Source organism: Magnolia sinica, chromosome 3 (genome assembly GCF_029962835.1).
Source record: "Magnolia sinica isolate HGM2019 chromosome 3, MsV1, whole genome shotgun sequence".
Lineage (NCBI taxonomy): Eukaryota > Viridiplantae > Streptophyta > Magnoliopsida > Magnoliales > Magnoliaceae > Magnolia > Magnolia sinica.
This window is the reverse complement of record NC_080575.1, coordinates 54991745-55015563: the sequence shown is the minus strand read 5'-3', so window position 1 is coordinate 55015563 and position 23819 is coordinate 54991745. Positions and strand designations below refer to the sequence as shown.

The following is a 23819-nucleotide window of genomic DNA, read 5'->3' as shown; positions in this document are numbered from 1 at the left end:
TAGACCACAACTTGGATGTAAATCACCCCAAATAATAATGAAAGCCACTCAGTTTGACTTTCTTTGGGTGCACAACATGTGAACTTCAGCATTCATAAACGAACGAGGTTTGGAATACTCGACAACCTCTTAAGAAGATCAACAATGTTTTAATGCAATCAAGTAATTCCCGGATTTCTATCATGAATCATTTATCTCTCACACCTCGCTGGTTAATCGACTATCTAATGCCACTAATCTCATGGTCAAACCACGATGCCAAACATGGCTATGTAAGACGTCTAACGCACTATGGCTAATAGAGGGGTCAAAAACACTACGCCCTATCCAGTCAATACCACTTCCAATGCAACAAAACCTACACTAATCCGATCAACACAACCTCCCAATAAACAAATATAATCCAAACTCATCAAATACAAATTTTGTACAAAGAAAAATGGCAACTTTGTTGTGGATATTGACCAGAATCACTGGTTGTGTTGGTTGTATTGATTGTGTTTGGTTGCATTGATTGCATTGGTTGTGATTGGCTGAGATAGGGATAAGTGTTTTGATGATTCAAAATAAAGATTTCTGCAAATTTGATGGTGCATAAGAGGATGCTGCTTTCTTTAGGAAATAACTTGAGTATTTCCATCTCTATCTACAAGTGGATGCAAATGTTTACATGTTGCACACCTACAAAGACTGAGTAGCATTTTTGGCAGTTCGGTGCAATATATATATATATATATATATATATATATATATAAATGGCAACTCCTAACAAGAACATTTCTCCCTTCATCTTTAAGGTACAACTAGACCAAGTCCTTGTGCAAAAGACCTTGTTGAACCTACAAGAGATAACACTCAGTTTCCTTGCAATAATGGCGTATACTCCGCAAGAAGCCTTTATCTTCTTCCTCCACATCAGAGGATTCATAGTTGTTGTACCGCATGGGCCAAATGTGCCATTAGCTGCTACAACTCAAGCTAAGACTGCCATAAAGGTTAAGGCCCTGACTGCAGCCATGGCTACCACCATGGTTTGCACTACCACAACAGTGTGACCTACTGCTAGGGTAGCACCTATGACCCAAATTGTTGCAAAAGTTCAAGTCCTCCATCGGGTTAAAGCTGTCATAACGGCTAAGACCTCTACTCTAGCCAAGGCCAGCCCAATGGCCAGGGCTACTCCTAAGGTTAGTGCTGCTACAACAACACAACCTACTATCAAGGCAACGCTACTGGGAAAGACCACCACAATGGTTAAGGTCCCTACCCAAGTAATCACTAAAACAACCCTCCTCCAAACCTCGGTCACTTCAATGACCTCTATTGCCTTTGTTGGACCCGTCTTGGCTTTCTCAGGACAATGATCTGTTGATCCCAAGAGATGCACACCCAGTGCGTCTAGTAGCGCTTTGAGTGGATCTGCTTCCGCCCCTACTTAGAAACCTACCTTCCCTCAGTCATGCACCACAACCTGCCTACCCTCAATCATGCACCCCACACATTGTGGGTCCTGTCACAGGGGGTTTGGTTCGTGCCTTTCCTAACAAGGCACCTCTACTGATTCCTTAGCAACTGGCCATTCAAGCATGGCCACGATTTACGTTGTTAGCATAGGAGTTTGCTCCCTTCTTGCCCAAGAAGTCTTCCCTGTCCACACCAAGCAATTCCTGGAGCATTCAATCGCCCAACTCAAGCCACACAGCATCCTACGAACAATCTTCACCCACTTCAGCTCACGCCACCAGCACACTGGTCAACTCCTTCGATAGTTTAAGTGTCGTGTTTGATATAATGGCCGAGAGAGGGATTTAATCATCCCCCTCAAGAGGACTAGATGGCCTGCATCCTCAGGGAAAATGCGGGCATGCAAGCGAAGTTAGAATTTATGATGGCACTTATCGCTGCTATGGGGGCATAGTTCAATGTCTCCACGATAGCAGCTTAGGTGCTTCAGCCACCGCTAGGAATGTTGATCCCTGATGAACAAGTTCCACTCAATAGGAACTACTCACTGCAACCACAAGTTCCTACCATTGGAACCTATGTCTAGACACCCCTGTCAACCCGGCTCAGGTCAACTTCCGATGGATTATGGCATAAATCATCCGTTAAGAATGAGAAAAGGATGCACTTGACAAGTGTGTCTTTAGAATGCCATATCCAACCGAACTTGACAACTTCACCTTCTTCTACTGGCTTCAAACGTAAGAACTTCTAGAAGTTCAACAGTACTAGGTCACCGCAAGAGCACCTAATTTACTTCATGACATCAATGGGCAACTGATTCATCGTGCCACAATATTTCCTATGACTCTTCAACGCCTCTCATGGGCGAGGTCTTTAAGTGGTATGCCAATCTAGCCCTAGGATTGGTCCACACCTAGAACTAGATGCAAGAGCTCTTCCTTACAAACTTCTTTTCCTCACAACAGAGAATCGACATAACCAACCTGGCCACCACCCAACAGCAGAACAACGAGTGCGCAAAAATTCATTGATAGATGGAGTAGACTCACCTGTCTTGCCGATACTTGCATGATAAACCAGAATAGGTCAACATCTATTTGTTCAACGTGAACAACAAGCTAACCTACACCCTCTTCGAAACTCCTATCTACACCTTCAAGCAATTGGCCACCAAGGCATATGAAGTGGAACGGTTGCTAGTGTACGACAGGCCCTCTTTTAGAAGAGAATGTCCTCAGCAAGACCAGAACAAGCCCCCCTCGTCCAACGTCGTTGATAAAGGAAAGAACCTGTCAAGGTCAACACCAAGAATGGGGGCAAGGACAACAAAGGTGACAACAGGCGTCTAAGACGTGAATCACCGCAGAGGAATACACATTCCCCGTGGAGGATCTCATCCCCATGTTTCAACAGTTGTTGTCTAAAGGGAGAATCACACTACCAAGTCTCACCGATGCCAAGAGACCAATAGAATGAGAGATCCGAAGTTCTGCCAATACTGCCACATCATCGGCCACAAAACCAAAGACTATTGGGGCTAAAGAACCTTATCTAGTAGATGATTGATGAGGGAGACATCATCCTCGAAAGGGCGGTAAGGGCAAGGACCTCATTTTTACCAACTTGATATCATATGCACCAGCCTATGGCGTAGTGACCGCACAACCTTCCACTTCTTCAAGCACATCCTCTGCCTTGCCTCCAAAAGCCAGGCAGGGAAGCTCTAACGACTACAATGCCGAGCCAAGGGAACTTGCAATGAGAAAAAGGCATGCCCACAATTTGCAGTGCCTTGGTACCTGCTCTACTTAGCATGAGCACAATCCTGCCACAATGGCCCAACGCGCCATTACCACCTCTAGGCAACATCAGCGCGCTACCCATGGCAGAGCCAACTAAAAGATGAAGCAGTCCAGCCCGATGATCTCTTGAATCAGAGTCCATGCCAGCCTGTGGTTCTCAGACAGTTATTTCTTTCAGAGCTCATCTCTTTGCACAACAGCAATGAGACATGTGATGGTGAATCTAGTGATGGTTGCCAACTATCACACATTGCATGACCATCTCAGTGGCCTTTGTTGACGCATCATCGTCTACATCAACCTACCTAAAGGTCCACCGAACTTTGAGAAGATGTTGGATGCAGAAAGGTCCCTACCAGGCAACAACTTAGTTCATAGGCATTGGATCACTATTACAACACTTGCTCCGCTTTATAAGCAAGTGTTCCAGTGGTCAGCCCTACTTGAGTTTCCCCTTCAGGAACTTCCGCCAGTCTCTCGTGGGCCTTGCTCGAGACTGGTACAATTAGATTGCCATTAGAGGAGTCTACACTTGGGAAGACATGCGAGACTCTTTCCTATCGTGCTTACTCCTACTGGAGTGTGATTGCTACCTCCTGGACCTTTTTTTTTGGAATCGATTCCCCAGTGAATCCCAACACCAGTATGTCTTGAAATGGAAGACAACAACACTCTACATTGTCAAGGGAAACAAAGTGACCTAAGGGCAAATTGGCAAAAGCTTGCGAGCAGAGAGTTGATCTACATTCACGTAGGCCAACCAACTATCTTTCTTTGGTCTCCTTAAGGAGACGCTTGCCGAGGACTCCTCTTTAACCAAATCGTCCGATACGTGAATCTAATACTTCAAGATGGCACATGCCAATCGGGTAGGGCAATTGTTGAACGGCACTCCACAAACTCGAACCCTGCCACAAGCTAAGACCTATGAGGCTCCCTCTTGGCCACTATTTAAATTGTTTCGTGAGAGTGATCACTCCCAAATCAACCATCTCGTCACCTACGAGAAAGTGACCTATGTCTTAAGAAATGTAATAAAAGGATGCCTGCTCCAGCATTTCCCTTTTTTTCTTGTTGCACCCAACTGAGCCATAACCCGGTATCTCTCTTTTCCAACACAAGCTCTTCAATCATGGCCAAACCTGCGAGAGGCATTCACGGTGTGTTTTCACCACTATGGTGTCTCGGTGACCAAAGATCATATGAGAATGGTCACTCAATATTCAAGCAAAAATATCATTGATTTTGTCCAACAATGGTGGAACGTCTATTGCCATTACAACCCTTCTTCTCCCGGATATCTTAAGTTGCAATGGTAGATGAATGCCTCTCTGCCACAATCTTTAAACAAGAGATACTCTAGGCGGAGGCCATCTTCCCTGACACATTCAAATATCTCCTTGACACACTTCACAAAATCTTTCAAGCTTCCTGTGTCATGATCGTTGTAGTCAATGGCAACTAGTGTTCAAAGTATCGGTACCGCTACAAGTTTTGCTGGCCGGAGTTGCGGAAACAATATCAATATCATCGATAATATCACCGATAACCGGAAATGTGGGGAAACATAGGGAAAATAGTAGAATTTTTCAATGAAACTTCAGGAGATTCTAAAATACACATATTTGCATATTTATGAATTAAAAATTTGCAAAAAGAATGCATACATAATAAGTTTTCATTTAATGAGGATCTAAAAGTATGCGTTGTTGTAAGAAATTAGTCCAACCATCCCATCCATCCCATCTATCCATCCAACAATCCCATCTATCCATCTAACCATTCATCTAACCATTCATCCAACCATCCATCCAACCTTCCATCCAAACATTCATCGATATTTCAGAATATTGACAACACATGATATTTCGTTGAGAAATCGTCAACAAACAGGAAAGAAACAAAAGATTATGGTTTCAATATCACCCATGTCGCAATAACGATAATATCGCAATATGATCAATATTATCGTCGACAATTTGAACATTGCATATAACTATGTGCCCATAAAAAATTGGTATGGAAATTTTTCAATAAATAGATTTTTGGTGTTATATATATATATATATATATATATATATATATATATATATATATATATATATATATATATATATATATATATATATTATTTTTTACACACACACACACCCCCACACACACTCACACCATAGCGGGCTTTCACCACCTATGGATACTCGAACCCTTGACCGGGTGTTGAAACTCCCGAGAGTCTACCACCCGAGCAAGAGCAAGGATCCAAATAGATTTTTGGTGTTATCAATGCATTGGCAATATTATTGAATATTGCATATATTCTAGTGATAGAAGCGACACCTTGAATTTACACAGCTGAAAATATTGGCGATATAGATACATTGGCGATACAAGCGACACCTAGAATTGACACTGTAAAAATATTAGCAATACATTAGCAATATTGATACATTTTCAATACTTAGCGATTCAACGCCGATACCTACAATTTTTTAGACTACTAATATTAATATATTATTGATATTGTTGAGCTGGAAATACAAATGATATCCAAGATATTTCGATAATATCAAGCATACTCTGAACAACGATGGCGACTATGATGGAGATTTAGATCAAATCCCTCCCTCTCCCAAGTATAGTGGAGCTTAAACCTCCAACTAGTCTAGCGGGACAAAAGACAAGTCTCTTGCCCAAGATCACTAGCCTCTCTATAAAGCTTCTCCATGTCCCTATGACATTTTAGTGCATCTTAAGAAGATCCTACTAGGCTAAGTTTTTACGACGCCCTGTGTCTTTCCCAATCATAATGTCGGGCGTTGGTCCACACTCTCTTGGACAATGATACCTGAGAAGTGTGCCTGCCGAACTTGAAAGAGGGGGGCATAATTATGATCAGTCCCTTGAAGAAAACAAAATCGTAGAAATGTCTAAGGCCACCAAGTGCATGGCCACTATCACCTTCACCGACAAAGATCTGATGCTCAAGAAGAAAGAACATAATAGACCCCTCACAATGACAAGATACATTTGAGACGTTCGCATCAATCGGATTATGCTAGATAATGGTTATGTAGTCAACCTCATACCATTGAAAATGTTGAAGAAGCTAGGTTACGAAATCCACAACCTACGAACTAGCAATCTCATGATACAAGGTTTTAACCAAGACAGATAGTTTTCTCTAGGAGTAATCACCCTCATCCTTGAATCAACAAGCTGGTGATGCAGGACATGAAAATTAAATATGATATGCGAGATTTCGGGCTTAAGATCACGTTAGTTCAGAAACAATTACACAAATTCCATATCCCACATGAAAGGCCAAACATTCAATTAAGGGGAATCTATGCGGGTCCAGGCCTACACATGATAGGGTTGGATCACTAAAAATTATGAACCAAACAATACTCAAAGATAAGAAATAATCATCCACACATGCATAGTAATGAGTCCCTAATCCAAGGGATTCAGAAATTCCAATTCGGGGAACCCAATGGTAAGAAAAAGGGCATAAAATTGGAGATTTAAGTAATTTAGGGTTAGGTTGAGAGATTTTGGGTGAAAGTGGAGTGAAAGAGAAGAGAGACGAATCAGAGAAGTACCGCACGCGTGGACAACAACAATGGCCCAGACCCACATGCGTGTGATCCCAGCCGCATGTGTGTGGGGCCCACTATTCAGAAAAAAGGCCACCTTGGCCCTGGTCGGCCAGGGATAGACTACAAAACCCCCCAAATCTCAGCTTGATCCGATGTACGGTTTGTGCGTGGTGCTCCGCCGAAGTTTCAGCCCTCCTGTAGGGCCAAATTCTGAAATTCTGCTGTGCGAAAGAGAATTGCTGCAATTGATGATTGATTCGAAGTATAGATGATAGGATGAAATGAGAAGAAGGGATGGTAGAAGATGGGTAGTAGAGATGGCGATGGATGGGGGCGAATCGGGATAGATGTGGCTTCGCACCACGATAGTTAACCCTTCGATGAAGGGAGGGCTTCGCACCCAATTAGGCTTCACAACTCAGAGATTAGGAAAACGCAGAATTTTTATTAATCTTCAATGAATCAAAAGAACTACAAGTGGTGCCTATTTATAGGGAAAACCCTATACCCCAAAACTCGCGCCATGTGCGCAACTTAATACTTGGCGATGAAGTAAACTAAAATAAAAACCAAACAAAGAAATTTATAACGTTCATGATGTTCTAAATAATAACAATAAGAAAAACCTAAAATATGAAATCAATCCGACTAGTGGGCCATGATCATGAGATCCCATGATGGGCTTTTCTTGACTATCAAGCCCACTCTTTTGAACCAAACTTCATCTTCTAGCTAGGAGGCCCTCCCTGGACGTCGTCATTGAGCCAAATCGATGGTGGGGCCCTCCTCCGTGCGTACGTGTAGGTGGGGCGGCGTGCGTGTGCGCGAGATGTCCCCATCTGCTAGAGACAAAAGGCACCTGCCAAATCATCAAAGCGGCTACCACCTATAACGTACTTCTCAGTCAGCACCGTTACAACATCATCCTTTCAGCACTTAACCAATGATTCAAGTACTATGACAATGGAGTTCAGAACCTTACACCATAAAAGAATCCTGACGCTCGCTACTACAACGAGTATGCTTCTACTAAAGAGGACGGTGCCAAAACAACTAAATCCTCCGGCGTAGCAAAGACTAGAACTGAAGTCATTATTAACAAAAACAAGACTGACAAACTCGATAGTTCTAAGGTCACGGAAGACGCAAGCAAGACCAAGGTTCACGATCTTCCATATTCTTCTATGAAAATGAATATCAGCCAAAAGTTTGAGTGGGTGAAGAAGAAGTTTCACTTTGTACCGTAGCATCTGCAATAACTAGGACAACCTCCACTAACTTTAGCATCGCCTAAGACTTTAAAAGCTTTAAAGACGGACTTCACAATCTAGTTTCCTAAGCTCAAAGGGTCTGAGCCATTTCAAGAAATGGCTCAGACCTTCTACAGACCTCCAAAGTTGTACAATCAAAGGCTTGTCAAATTCTACAAGAATCACATACCGCCTCTTGCAAATGATGATCGCATCCTCTAGGGCGAGCTTGATCCCTCTAAACATGAGTGCTAGAAACCAACCAACAAGCACATGATGGAGAAAATGGGAATTGACTGCAGCAAGCTCACTTGTCTAAACTAAGACACGAGAATCCAAGTTTCATTAGAAGTCAATGGCCGAGATGGAATGTCCATTATACAGAGTTAGACTAATACAAGGGGTTTGGGGGCAGAACCCATCATGATCTGCATCATGGCAAAGTCAAACACTACCTCGATTTGGCAAATCTCCGGATTCCTGAGTCAGCCTCCCCATCAATAGATGGTTCCTCAAAATATAATATATGTAAGCAGCATCACTCCAAAGCTACGTCCGAGCTTAAATTGCTACAACATCGCTTTGAAGCTATACATAATCCTTAAACTATGTCAACACTCTAGACCATCACGCGGCCATCAAACGGCCCGATCACCAGCATTCACAATGCTTTAATAGCTTACAAGCCTAAACTATGGTGTACTCCAGCAATATACGAGAATAAATTGCATGCTCCAGTGATTTACGGGCCTAAACTACTCGCTCCAAGGCTATGCAAGAGCCTAAACTACAACAAAACAGCAGTCGTCGCTTAGCCTCCATGGAAACTCTCACTACCCCCAATGGAGGAATCACGCTACAAATCCCGACAAGAGCCTAAGATCGTTGCAACATCCTCGAATTGCTAGCACACTCCCTAGTGGTCTAACCCTAGCCAAGTGCCTAGTGGATAGACTCTCCTATAGTCGCTGGCGAGTCAAGTAAAGAAGAGGCACAAACATGCTAGAAAAGCCTAACAAGCCCAACACCAATGCTCTTGCACAAGGATAAATTGCATTTCATGGGCAGATCCATCTATCCCCAGCGTCGTTTTCGATAACCGCCAAACATGAGGCCATCGGATGCGAGGGGAGGGGGCATATAGCTTTACAGCTCAAGGACTCAGCTAAGCAACCCCAATGAATGCTTACAAGCAAACTTGCATGTGCACAAAAAATCCCAAAGATGTGAAGATCTTTCATGCTTTTCGATGTAAATCTCGACTTGAGTTTGGACGCACTCCTGCATCTGGGCTATGATAAGATCTACGACCAAGGTCACATATCCAACATCAAAAGACTCAAGAGCCAAGGCATACCATATTGCCACAATCGAGAATTGTACTCGGCAACATATAGTGACCAAGCGTCACCCCCAAACAGTTAAGGTTGCACAGTTACGATCAAGGTCGCCGCATGGGAAACATACACTGTTATGCACTCAACAATCATTGCGACAAACATGGCTACGCTAAAGTACAAGCAAACAAGAGAAGAAAGAAGCAAATAAAGGAAGATAAAATTATTTTCATTCCAAAGACCTTTTCCCATTACATTAGGTCATTACAAAGTGATCAGCTTTGATAGCTTGAAGAAACCACTCTAACGACAGGCTTGAAGAGCCCATGCGGAAGCAAGTGTGTTGAAGCAATAATCCCATGGTAGACAAGGGAGAGAGAGTTCAAGAAACTCTACCGCGGGACCGTTAGCACCACTTCCACAAATCACAGTGTGATAGCCCAGAAGCGTCGCACCAAGGGAAACCCAACACCCAAATTGGAAAGCATCCTCTTCGACAAACCTATCGAGTCTTTAACTATTCTCTAATGGGGAAAGTTAAAGACCCGACAATCGATCTTGAGAGGAAGTGTTGCCCCCACGTGGGTATAAGGAAGCAACCCACATTGAGCAACGCTTCTTGAGAAAGAAGCCTACATTAAGTCAGATCATAGCTTCTCTTTGAATCTCGGGACTTGCACCGCAACAACAACTTCTGCCAAAGTGAGCCCACGAGCTTGTGCCATTGCCTCCAAACAAGTCGCCCAAGCCAGCGACTCCTCATGCAGAGTTTCAAACAACCCCACTAGTGCTACTCTATGCCTAGATGGGACCTGCACCCAAGGTCCTCCGCACACAGAAGGGACCAGCATCCAAAGCCTTCTGTGCCTTTCTCTCTCGGAGCACCAGACTGTGAGCAGCTCGCAACTCTTCCAAGCTCCAACACCATCTCTCGCGCCACATCCTGCAGCGCCACCTATGCCATATCTCGTGCAGTCACCTGCACCACTACTTGTGTCTCTGCCAATGCCAAAAACTACCAACCTTCCTTCCCTAGCACCAATGCCAAAGAGCCAAGGCCCTCGCACAACTAACCAACCTTCCTCCCCCAGTGCTAGCACTAAAGAGCCAAGGCCCTGACACTAAGGCCTAAGCTAAATTCAGGAAGGATGAGCCTTCATTGCAATGAGCATACTTGCTCAAATGGCCTCGCTATTTCTTGTGCCTAAGCTGTAGGCACCAAGCCCTGAAGAAGAAAAGTGGGTACGAAAAAAAGGAACATATGAACCAGTATTTACAATCGGCGATTGGAATATGAAACGACGGCTGACACTAGACACACGCCTAACACTCCAACATCCTAGAGGTGCTAAAAGCACTTTGTCACATCAAGCTGGTGGGGCATCTGTCAACACATGAACTTTGATACTTAGCCAAAAAGAGGCCCCATGCATCCAATGACACAATTGCGTTGCACCAAAGCCGCTCGACCAGCACTGCGTCAAATGATAACATCATCACATCGAGGAAGCGGAAAATCAAAAGAAGACCATGTGCCATGCATAACAACCTCTGTGCCTAGCATAGAGACCTCCGCGCCAAGATTCTGAAGCAAGCGCGAAGAGCGATGCCAAGAATATCAAACCCTTAAGCTTATAAATATCCCCAGGTCTCTCATTGACAAAGACTTTTTGGAGACTCTTAGAGACCTTTCTAGATTTTTTAAACTTTTCGAATTGTTGACGAGAGAAAGGGAGAAGAAAGGACTTAACAAGATTCACCCTCGGAACCTTCGAACACTAATGCTCATAACGTGAGCCTCATATACTTGAACCTTCCACCCCTTTCATTGGGGAGAACCTACACCATGCGTTAGGACCCCGATAAAGGGAGAGGCTTTGTTCCATAGGTCGAAGCTTCACATACCAAGGCTTGATGCTAAGCATCATGCGCTATTGAATAGAGCTCTACGACCAAGCACATACCCACCAACAATGTCTGCACATAGCACAAAGTTCTCCTTTAGCCTACGAAACTGTTGGGGTGAATACAACCTACAATAGGCCTCTTGTAGAGTCATGACCCGAATCAGGTGCATACCGTCCCAGTAAGCCCGGTACCAAGCGTAGAGGGTCTCATCATCCCATGGTGATGTGGAGCGGGTCGCAAATACTTTCATGTCCAAGATGGATTAGAGATGGCCCGATTAGAGGCAGAAGTCATCAAGACCATCAGAACCTTAAAACAAGCATATCTCGCAAATCGGAATGAGTTACTCAACGTACCATATTTGATTTTGGGTAGGACGAGCTACTTTAGCCAACCAACCCGGCTACGTCGGGTTTCCCACGTCGAATTTGCGAGATTCCATCATATCGACAGCCGAATTCCATGTTTAATTCTGTTTTTATTATAAATAAAAAGTTTTAGTTTGATTATAACTCTTCATCCGTTAGGCTTTACGAGTTGCGCCCAACATGAAAAGTGTTTAGAAAAATTAGGAGAATAACTTGGTTAAGCCACATAGGACACTTGCTATAAATAGAAAATTTACTATTTATAGTAAGTTACGAATTTTAGGGAGTTTTAGTTATAGTTTAATTCTTAAACTTCTTCCTAGTCTTGGTATCCCTATTTAAAGGGTTGTAGACTCGTTTATTTCATCAATCAATCAATCAACAAGTTTCTTTCATATATTTTAAAATTATTTCTACTTCTTTTCCTCGTGGATTCGAGAAGTCTCTGTAAGTGCAGAGAAGCTCCATGGATTCGAAGTAGTTATCCTTGAGGAAGACGGTGATCGACCTCATCACATTCATCCCTGCGTCAATTGGTATCAGAGCGAGGACTCCCCTCGGGCCGATGACAAACAACGAAGGTATGAACCAAAATCCCGTAGACGGTGATCCAGGAATTCGTTATCTTTCGGAAAGAATGGAACCTTTCCACCGGGAGAGAGTCAGTGGACTATGCAAGGGCTGCAGGCAACCCTCAACTGTATTGCGGATGTGCTAATTCCACCTTGAGCCCTATGTTATGCTCAACCACCCGTGGTTGCTATACGGCACAACCCCGATTTCCATATAGCACGACTAGTGGTAATCATAGGGCTATACCAGATAATGCAAGTTCTAGCGACGAGGACCTCGATGACGGCTTTGCCCGACGACCAGTCCATGAAGGAGATCGTCTAGATCGTATGGAAAGAGACTATCAAGGTAAGGCCGAACTTCCTAATTTTAATGGATTATTATGTATAGAAGATTTCTTCGACTGGCTTACTGAAGTAGAACGATATTTCGATTACATGGATGTGCCAGAGCATAAAAAGGTGAAGTTGGTAGCCTTCAAATTTTTTTTGGTGCTTCTACATGGTGGGAGCAATTACAACTCTCATGTGCCCGACAGAACAAGGCACCCATCTCATCATGGTCATAGATGAGACGCCTTCTTCAATCACAGTTCCTCCCTAGTGATTACGAGCAGGTATTGTTCTAGTGATACTAAAATTGCTGACAAAGGAATCAAACCATCACAGATTACAATGAAGAATTCCAGCAGTTGGCAACACGAAACAATCTGTTAGAAACAGAATCACAAAAGGTATCACGATTTATAGGAGAGTTACGATGGGCGATTCAGGACCGAGTTCAAATGCACCCAGTCAGGACCATGGATGAAGTAGTTCAGTTGGCAGGTAGGGCAGAAACACATCTTACAAGAGTTCCTATTCAACTCGGCCCCCCATGACAGGCCCCACTCAGGATTCAGAACTGACACAAGGAAAAGAAGTATTAGCAGGACATCCTCAACCTTCTGCAACCAGTGGGAGTGGCCTAACTAGGCTTTAACGCCGCAAAACCCACTTGACCATTAATAAAGGGGACATTGAAGGTGAGCCCGCAGAAGAAGACCCTAGCTTTGATGAAGATGAACAAGCCAATGAGGAAGGAGCACATGGCGAAGAATGGATGGGAGAGGATCGTGGCGAATCTCTAGTCGTGAGGCGATTACTTGATGGGGACATCACACGCACAGGCGCACTTATGCCGCCCCCCTTACGCACGTACGTACGTAGAAGGAAGACCCCACCATCGATCTGGCTCGATGACGACATCCAGGGAGGGCCTCCTAGCTAGAAGTCAAGTTTTGGTTCAGACAAGTGGCCCGATAGTCAAGAAAAGCCCACCATGGGATCTCATGATCGTGGCCCACTCGTCGGATTGGTTTTATATTTTAAGTTTTGCTTATTGTTATTATTTAGAACATCGTGAACGCTTTAGATTTCCTTGTTTGGTTTTTATTTTAGTTTACTTCATCGCTAAGTAATAAGTGTCGCACATGGCGCGAGTTTTTGGGTATAGGGTTCTCCCTATAAATAGGCACCCCTTGTAGTTCTTTTCATTCATTGAAGTTAATAAAAAATTCCTGTTTTATTTTTCTGCTCTCTTCTTGAGTTGTGGAAGAATTCAAAAGTGGGTGCGAAGCCCTCCCTTTTCGAAGGGCTAACTACCGTGGTGTGAAGCCACATCGATCACAATTCACCCCTATCTTCCATCATCTTTTTTTCCATCTTCCCCCACTATCTGTATTTCGAATTTGTCCTTTTATTGCATCAGGTTTCTTCATTACAGCAGGTTTCCAGATTTTGGCACGCAAGCGAGATGAAACTTCGGCGGAGCACCACGCACAAACCGTACATTGGATCGAGCTGAGATTTGGGGGTTTTGGAGTCCATCCCTGGCCGACCAAGGCCAAGGTGGCCTTTTTCTGAGTAGTGGGCCCCACACACGTGCGGCCGGGATCACACGCACATCCGTCTGGGCCATTGTTGTTGTCCACACGCGGGATCATCTTTTGGCTCAGGTTTTTATCCTCTTTTATCCTCTCATAGCCGTTTTTCATGAATCTTAACGCTAGATTACATGATCCCTAATTGATTTGTCGCTTTTTATCACCTTAGGGTTCCTTGAATTGAAATTAGGGAATCCCTTGGATTAGGGACTGATTTTTATGCACGAGTAGTTGATTTTATTTCCCTTTGACATCGTTTGGTTTATAATTTTTATTGGTCCAGTCCTAGCCTGTGTCGGCTTGGACCCCCATAGATTCCCCTTTTTAATTGTATGTTTGGATTTTCATGTGGGACGTGGAATTTGTATGTTGTTTCTGAATTGGTAGGATCTAAGCCTGAAATCTTGCATGTCATATTTAATTTTCTATGTCCTGCATCATTACTGTACACCCAATGGAAAGAATTACATCCATAGCGACATAATATATTCCGCACGCGGTCCATCGTCAATGGCAAGGTCTGTGATGTGATCATAGACAGTGGTAGTAGTGAGAACATCGTCTCGAAAGTGATGGTGGACAAGTTGCAACTACCTACGACAAAACATCTTTCCCCTTACTCAATTGGCTGGATTAAAAGGGTGAACGAGACCAAGGTAACTAAACAATGCACTGTCTCATTTTTAATTGGTAAAATTTATAAAGATCAGATACTTTGTGATGTGGTAGATATGGAAGCATGACATATGTTACTCGATCGACCATGGCAGTCAGTCCGTGATGCGACCCGCCGAGGACGAGACAATGTTTACGTTTTTGTTAAGAACGATCGAAAGATAATCCTTACCCCTATGGCACCAGAGAAACACCCTGAAGCTTCTAGAGTGGAGGGGAGCTCCCTCTTGACCATTTGAGGTTTCGTGGAGGAATCCGAGGAAGCCGGCGAGGTATTCGCCGTAGTGGTAAAGGGCGAGGAATCGAAACCCTTAGACATTCCTCTATGTTTAAGGCCTTTCCTGAACAAATTTAAAGAAGTCTGTCTCGAAGATTTACTCGATGGATTGTCCCCCATCAGGGACATCCAATATTACATAGGTGTTGTCCCTAGGGCTAGCTTGCCCAACCGCCCTTACTGTAAGGTAAGTCAGAAAGAATGTCAGATCTTAAAGGCAGGAGTGAAGGATCTGATCGATACTAGTCAAGTCATGGAAAGCATGAGTACATGTATTGTGTCAGCTCAAGAGCCTAATGCTAAGTACAAGAAAATGGCTAATAAACATCGGCGTCAGAAGTTATCTCAGAATCATAAGCCAAGCTCCTTGAGTAACTCGAGGACAAGTTTTTTTTCAAGTTGAGGGATCTGATGTAGAACTTGTCACAGATACATTCCTAGCATGGTTGGACCAAAAGAAGGTGGACTGTAAATTGATCATAACTTTTGATCCGGGTATCGTTATGGCGCACCAGGCCGAGTATTATAAACCGAAGTAGCATGAGAACTCGAGGACGAGTTCTTTTGAAGTAGAGGGGACTGATGTAGAGCGAGTCGTGGACACTTTCATGTCCAAGATAGATTAGAGAAGGCCCGATCAGAGGCAGAAGTCATTAAGACCGTTAGAACCTTAAAACAGGCATATCTCACAAACCGGAATGAGTTACTCGACGTACCATATATGATTTTGGGGTAGGACGAGCTACTTTAGCCAACCAACCCAGTAACAGGGTTGCCCATGCCAAATTTTCGAGATTCCATCATATCGATGGCCGATTCCATGTTTAATTCCGTTTTTACTATAAATAGTAAGTTTTAGTTTGATTATAACTCTTCATCCGTTGGGCTTTAGGAGTTGCGCCCAACATGAAAAGTGTTTAGAAAAATTAGGAGAATAACGTGGTTAAGCCACATAGGACACTTACTATAAATAGAAAATTTACTATTTATAGTAAGTTATGAATTTTAGGGAGTTTTAGTTATAGTTTAATTCTTAAACTTCTTCCTAGTCTTAGTATCCCTATGTAAAGGGTTGTAGACTCGTCTATTTCATCAATCAATCAATCAACAAGTTTCTTTCATATATTTTAAAATTATTTTTATTTCTTTTCCTCGTGGTGAGGAGTCCAAAGAAGCTCCGTGGATTCAGAGTAGTTATCCTTGAGGTAGACGGTGATCAACCTCATCACGTTCATCCCTACATCAAATGGTGAGAGCTAGAGAGCCATCTTCCATCTATCCTCGACATGTAAGCCCCCACGGCATTGTTAGACAACCATTCATGTATGCTAAGACCATCACGACCATCTTGGTTCCAGACACACTGAAGACAGAACCAAAGGACTCAGGAACATCCAAGGCCACAGCATAGGATACTCCACCTTCGCTTCACCTTTTAATCAAGGGTTTTCCCCAAAGATGTAATTAAGGGATCATGCCAGACCACGGCTTGGAATGTAAACGACCCTAAAAATTAACAAAAGCCATTTAACCTGACTTTCTTTAGGTGCACAACATGTGAACATCCACATTCATGAACAGACAAGATTCATAATACTTAATAACCTCTCAAAGACAACAGTAATCCTTCAATGCATTTTGGTAATTTTGAGATCTCTATCATAAATCATCCCTCTTTCACACCTCATTGGCTAATCAACTATTTGACGCCATTGCCTCTCATGGTCAATTCATGGCGCCAACTATAGCTATATGAGACAACTAACGCCTAATGGTTAATAGTGATGTCAAAATACTACTCCCTATCCAGCTAATACCACTTCCAATGCAGTAACACCAACACTAATGCAATCAACACTACCTCACAGTAAACAAATATAGTCCCAACTCATCAAATACAATTTTTGTATCAACACATTTACTCAAAAACAAAGAAATTCATGGCACAATAGCATGAATCCTATGCCTAGAATTCCCTTTCATCATGTTGTATCAACAAACTGATTGCTTAACATGTTATTGACTATACTTAACCACTTTTGGCTAATAGACGGGTTTTCTATAGTTGCAACCATTTGACACATGGTTTAACCTTATTTTATGAACAAGTTCATATTGTGACAAATTAAAATAGGAGCCGACTATGCATACCGCCTTCTCATTTGAAGTACTGCATACAGCAATTTTGACTCCTTTTGCCAAAGCCTCATCAATCAACCTACACAAAATCAACATGACAAATTCATCAAATAAGATTGTTAAATGTAGAAGTGATCTACTGATAAAGTAAAGCTCTAATTCCGAAGCCTGGCCTATTCTTAATCTAATTAATTCAATTATCAAAGGTACATGAAGTATGACATGGTTTGCTTCAAGAAAATGCTATCTGCCAAAGGCCCATACCTTGAATCTTTGAAAATATGATCTACCAATGGCCCATACTGAGTGCTCTCAAATACATGGAATCTTTGAACAAGAACTAGAGAGATTTTCTTGATTTTTACGAATATCAGGAACTTCATTTCATAAGGAAAAGGAGGAACTACAATAACAAGACCAAGTCCCCAATACATAAAACCACTTTCTCCCCTCTTTAGCCAACAGGTAGGCGAAAACATTTGCTTTGTGATGCAATCTGATTCTTGAATCAATGAGATCTCAATACCCGAACAACAAAAAATGGATGAAGAGTACACCCACAAGAATATTAGAGTAAAGAGGGAGAAACAACTTTATTAAAATTGAAACTTCTTCACTTAAAATCCTTTAAATTCCAAAAAAAAAAAAAAAAAAAAGAAAAAAAAAAGAGAGGAAGAAGCAGAAGAAAGAAAAAATAATAAGAAAGAAAGAAAGAAAGTCAAGAAAAAACTCACAAAGCTAGAAAAAATTACATTGCCGTACCTCCTTTACCACCCTTTGTATAGTCCTTAAAAGACACCCTAAAATCCCTATGAATCTTTAATTCAGAACCCCCAACCATTAGATTGATTTGAAATCAATCTAACAGATTTCAAATTAATCTAAATCTAAGATAGCAATAACCTACAAAGATTTGGCCCTATTGTAAGTCCTAAAAATAGTAAAAGCAATAATTATATCTTCAAAGAATCAACCATCATCTTTTTAAAATCAGCCCACCATCTTTTTAAAATCAGCCCACCATAACAAACAGCCCAAAAATTGAGCACTTCTTAGGCCCCATGGTGGGCCTTGGGCCTACATGATTTTGCTTAAAAACCAAAGATAACAAAATGTTTAAGTGAGATAAGCACGAGTCTCACAAAATGAACACTATCACCAAGGCTTTCTCCTCTTTTTGAAAACACCACTGACGATACCCTAGCATAAAATTTCAATAATTAGGGTACTATTGCATGAGTACGAAGACCTTCCTGTATGGCCTTAAGTTTCACCTCAACATGACTAATTTTCATGATGTTTTGAAACTGGAAGTATCTTGTAAAATGAAAAACTTCATAACAAAAACCAGCATGCAACCATGACATCCCATATTTTGTGTAAACACTAGTTACTGCCCTCATAAATACTAACATTTCTAGCTTCATGATTCCTTGATTCGTTTCACGCTGCCAAACAACTACTACAGTTGTACAAAATGAGATATCTTATGCATTGGTTTATAGCATCATTTCCCACGTCTTTTGGTAACTATGGTGTAAGCCAAGGTTGCAAATTTCTTGTATTTCCCAGCTTTCCCAGCTTAAATGATATATATGAGAATTCTTATTTTATACAGCTTACTCAAAATAAATGACACTAAGAGAATGATATATTTATCAAAACTTTTTAACTTTTATTAGATGGATAATCATGGATTAACAGAATAACATACCCTTTTACTTCATCTTGACAATTTCTATTGGATATATGCATTGTTCCGAGTATCAACAATATTATCGATATAAATAGCTTGTTGATACTGATAACACCGGTAGTATCAGAAATTCCAGATAGCAATGATATATTGCAAATATTACACGTTGCTTGTATTGCCAATGTTTCGGCAATATTATCGATAAAATCACCAACGTTAATATCGCCAATGTATTGATATTGCCAAAATTTTATTTGTTAAAATTTTCATTTCATTTTTTTTATAGGTGCATGGTTGTATGATGAAATGCATGCATGTATGTGTATATATGCATGAATGCAAGGATGGATGGATTTATGTATGCATGGATGGATGGTTGGATGAATCATGCATGTGTTTGTATGTGTGTCATTGTATGTATGTATGCATGCAAGGACAGTTGGATGGATAGATTGATCATGCATGTGTGTTTGAATGTATGTGCATGCATGCATGCATGAATGATTGGATGGATGGATGGATCCACCATTTTCCCCACGTTTCCCTAATGTTTTCCTAAGTCAGCAATACAAGCTTTTAGGCCCCCATTAAAGGGAAACTTATTATGTATGTATCTTTGTTGCTATTATTTGATTCCTAAATATGCAAATATATGTATTTTAACATTTGCTGAAGTATCATTGAAAAATTCCCCCATTTTCCCGTTTCCCCAATGTGTCACCAAGTGTTACATGCTTTGAAGTTTTCCTTTATTATGTATGCATCTTTTTTGTAATTATTTGATTCCTAAATATGCAAATATGTGTATTTTATCATCTCCCGAAGTATCATTGAGAAACTCCACCATTTTCCCCATGTTTTCCCAATGTTTCCCTCAGTCAGCAATACATTTCCGGGTTTTAGTGATAATGTCAGTGATATAGACACATGTTTCTGTATCTCCAACCAGCAATACATATAAGGTACCGATACTACAAACACTAGATATATGGAGGTTTATGTTCTCTTTTTATTCATGCGACTCATCATTTAGTTCAATCTGAAGTTGACAATTTGACTCTTAAGTAGAATTTGAAATTTTGAAAAGGATGGCTAGGTTGCGAAATTGTTTCCATCATATTTAGACAAGGAATGCTACAAAATGTCCACTTAAAGGAGTTCCATTAAGTGCTCATGCAAACATCTCTACTTTACTTGTGACGCTTGTGTACAATGATCAGTACCATTGGTTTGGTAGGCCACCCGTGGGTTAGCCATAGACGGAAAAGCAACAGTGACCACACTGCAGCAGAACCAATTTCTAGTCTACAAGAAGCACAGTTAACTTGAAATATGAGCAACTGTCCCATATGCAACGTGCAAAAGTCAATAGAATAAGATGGTCTGACTGCTTCAATTGGCATGCCCTTTTACCTATAGCCTATAGCCCATAGCCCATACAGATGGTGGCCCACCAGATCAATGTTTGATATCACAATACATGTCAAGCATGGTGAGAATGGAACTTCATAGAATTTCTATGAAGAGGGCATCGTATTAGCTTTTCTCCTCTTGGACAGAATAAGGCCATCAAAACTAGAAAATGCTTTACTTGTGACAGAACAAAACCATTTGGCGAGCTTTGTGAATCAAGGATCAGGTGTTAGCTCTTCACTAAAGTGTAGTTGAGGAATGTGTGTCCTACAAATTTGAGTTCAAATTTAAGTGCATAACCATCATTGAATCTCTTACTATGTGCATAACAGAGATTGCCTCTCCCACAGGTTCGATTGAGTACATTCTCGAACCCATTACAATCCACCCTCTGATCATTCCTGTGATGGATTTTAGATTGGTCCATGGTAGAACATAAAAAGGTTATGATGCAATATTTTCTCAGGGCGCATACAGATTTCTGATGATTTGAAAAAAAAGAAAAGAAAAGAAAAGTGAATGAGTTAGTACTCAAAACCTCGTCATGTAGGATACTGGATACATAAATCAGCATCCTTCAGCCAAAGTGAATACAAGGATTAGATTAACATTAGATTCAGGATAATAACTAACATTGGGATCATATCTTGAAGTTAGGATTAAGACTTAGACACAACACATGATGGCTACCTCAGGGCCTGATAAAAAGGTTGGATTTGCACGTAAGCTGATCAGATGTGCACTAATATAGTAATCTTGGTAGTTTTTCTTTTCTTTTCCTTTCTTTTTTTAATCAATTGTTCATGCTAGAATTCCTATTTATCAATACAAGTAGGGGACCTTCATTAATTGATCACGGCCAGAGCATAAAGACATGGTACAAAAGAAAGTAACTAACCTTGCAACGCCAGGTCGAAGAGGCAGCAACTTCTTCTCGATAAGGGCCATAAACAATTCCGTCTTCCTTTTGTGAAGGGAAGCTATGAATTCTTTTCTTTCTTCATCAGTCTGGGGAGCTTTGTCTGGCCATCCTGTCTTGTTAAAATATGCTGTCATTCTGAAAATAAGCTGTCAAACTTCACCTTGTGGTTTCTATCATTATTTCAATTTCGCTAAGGAAAAAAATCAGCCAACTTAAAATGCCTAAAAATCTTCAACTTCAAAAAGAGATTCCACATTCTAGTTTTCTCTAGAGAGTTAAACTCAGTCCATGCTCTTATTCAACAAGAGTTTTAAAACTTCTGCATTGCGCATATATTGAAAATTGAAAATTCAGGAAGGGGGATTTACCTCTCTTTTCCACCCCCAATTTTGAGCAGCTCACCATACAAATCCACGTCCCAGACAACACCTAATTCCCTCTGCTCAATCATTCAACATAACTACATGATTTCATTGATAAAGCACATTGAAAGGAAAATGTCATATCGACATGGTACTAGTGAGGATGCAAAACTAACAACAAAAAACATTTAGACCGCAATAAAAGATTTCTCAGAAGAGAGAAAAAGAACAATATCCATAACAAGGTATTATACATTGACCAGCTCAATTTCTTGGCCTTGTTTTTCAGTGCAGCATACTGTGTAGTTGGGGCCCACCTTTCAGTGATCCAGGTCATTGATCTGGCAAGCCCTTCACCACACATGGATGGGAGATGGACCCAAAATCTCATCAGCAGACCAGTCCTATCAATCAGATCAGGAGGCTTGTTGCCATTGCATATGGACTGTTGGGTACATTTTCAAGCTTATCGTTCCACTGCAGGCCAACTACTAGAAGATAGAATGACAATTGTAAAGACACACACAGAGCAGCACCAGCGAGATAGATAAATGGTCTAGATCACTGAAAGAGAGAGCCCCGCCTGCATGGAATGATGCCTTGCATGGAAAAGAGGGGAATTCATAGGGAGCATTGTATAATTACTTGAAAGTCCAAACAAGGAGTTAAAATTTTTCCGGTTCTGATTCACAGATCCAAAGTTATCAGGCCTCCTTGAAACGAAACCAAATGACAAATAATTTACAAAAAGGATTAGCAGAACAGCACATGCATGTGCCTGCACACACACACAAGCAGGTACAGATTATTATTATTATTTATTTTTTTTAAGAAGGAATTTCTTGTAATCAAAGCGGAAAAGATACATGAGAAGGACCAAAAACTCAAATCAGATAAATTATCCAATTCCATAGAACTAATATGGAAAACAAAACTTGAAAAAAAAAAAATAATAAATAAATAAATCAAAACACAATTATTCATCATCATACCCTTGTCCTTACCGGTGCATGGGACGAACTGGTGCATCAGCACCACACAAAGCTATTGAATTCAAACCCATTTTATAAGGAAAACAAAGAAATGAAAAAGAGAAACTAATAAAAATAAAAACCCATTTCAACAGAAAAAGAAGAAGAAGAAAAAAAACTAATAATTGTACCTCAGCGAAAGTGTCATTGAAGGAAATGCGATGGCCGTCCTTCTCAGTGTCAACGAGCACTCCATCACAGTCAAATAGGAGAGCTGATGGCAGAGAAGCTGAAGAAGCAGCAGAACAGATAACAACTCCTCTGCGTGGGCCGAAAGGGGTTATGCTTCTGAGCTTTGTTATTTTTATAAAAGAGGAAGAAGAGGATTTTCTTGGATGGAATTGGATGGTAGAAATGGAAATACATTTTGGGGATAGAAGGTATGTTGGAGATAGAGAGAGTGAAGGAGATGATGAGATTTTTGCGGTAAGGGGATGACTTGTAAAAGGAGGAGAAAAGACAGTTGAAGCCATTGAGAGAGGGAGAGTCTCGTGTGTGTTAACTTCCAATTACATATAAACGGCAAGTGTAACGGCTTTATATCCGAAACTTATCCCTCACCCGCCACAAATGTAAGTGGTGCGTATTACCCCAGGTCTCGCCTATGGAATTAAGGCTTGGGCTGGGCTCTCCATTCCATTTAATTTTAAGGCCAAATAGTAAGATGTTCCAGTGGTCAACCCACAGGCCTCAAGGTTGAGCACCAACAACTCACGAGATTGGCAGAACGGGCCTGCCCACCACAAACAGTGGAGTATGCGCTTGTACGGGTCCAACAAAAAATAGGTCCATCTGCTCATTGAGTCGAATGGGGGAGGGGTGGTTACGAAAGCATCAAGGTATTCACATGATAGGTATATTCAATGTATTATACCCATCAATGGTGCGCCCCATGGGTAATGCGTCATGCATGTATATTAATATTGTGTTCTACCATGTATAATGTTTTTGCAGGTGTAATCACTTAAAATAGTGTTGTATCCTATTTCTGCCTAGTCAGAGAAAGCCAATATAAGGGTGACATGTGGCATTGTACTTAGAGTGAAATAGGAAATGGATAAAAAGATCTTCGAAGA

The 23819-nt window shown here is 41.4% G+C and overlaps 1 protein-coding gene across 2 annotated transcripts in view; it reads right to left on the bottom strand.

The window, feature by feature from the left end:
• Positions 1–23269, bottom strand: part of LOC131239924 (CBBY-like protein) — a 36394-nt gene extending 13125 nt beyond the window's left edge. The window contains exons 1-4 of one of the 2 annotated variants that reach the window (XM_058237858.1): positions 22875–23269; positions 21719–21789; positions 21327–21485; positions 17332–17398 (exon numbers count right to left, since the gene is read on the bottom strand). In XM_058237858.1, the coding sequence (XP_058093841.1) occupies positions 17332–17398; positions 21327–21485; positions 21719–21789; positions 22875–23216 (639 nt within the window). In that variant the 5' untranslated portion in view covers positions 23217–23269. Of the gene's footprint in view, positions 1–17331; positions 17399–21326; positions 21486–21718; positions 21811–22874 lie in introns of both variants that reach the window. The other variant, XM_058237859.1, reaches the window with a different exon arrangement.
• Between the last annotated feature and the right edge of the window lie 550 nt (positions 23270–23819).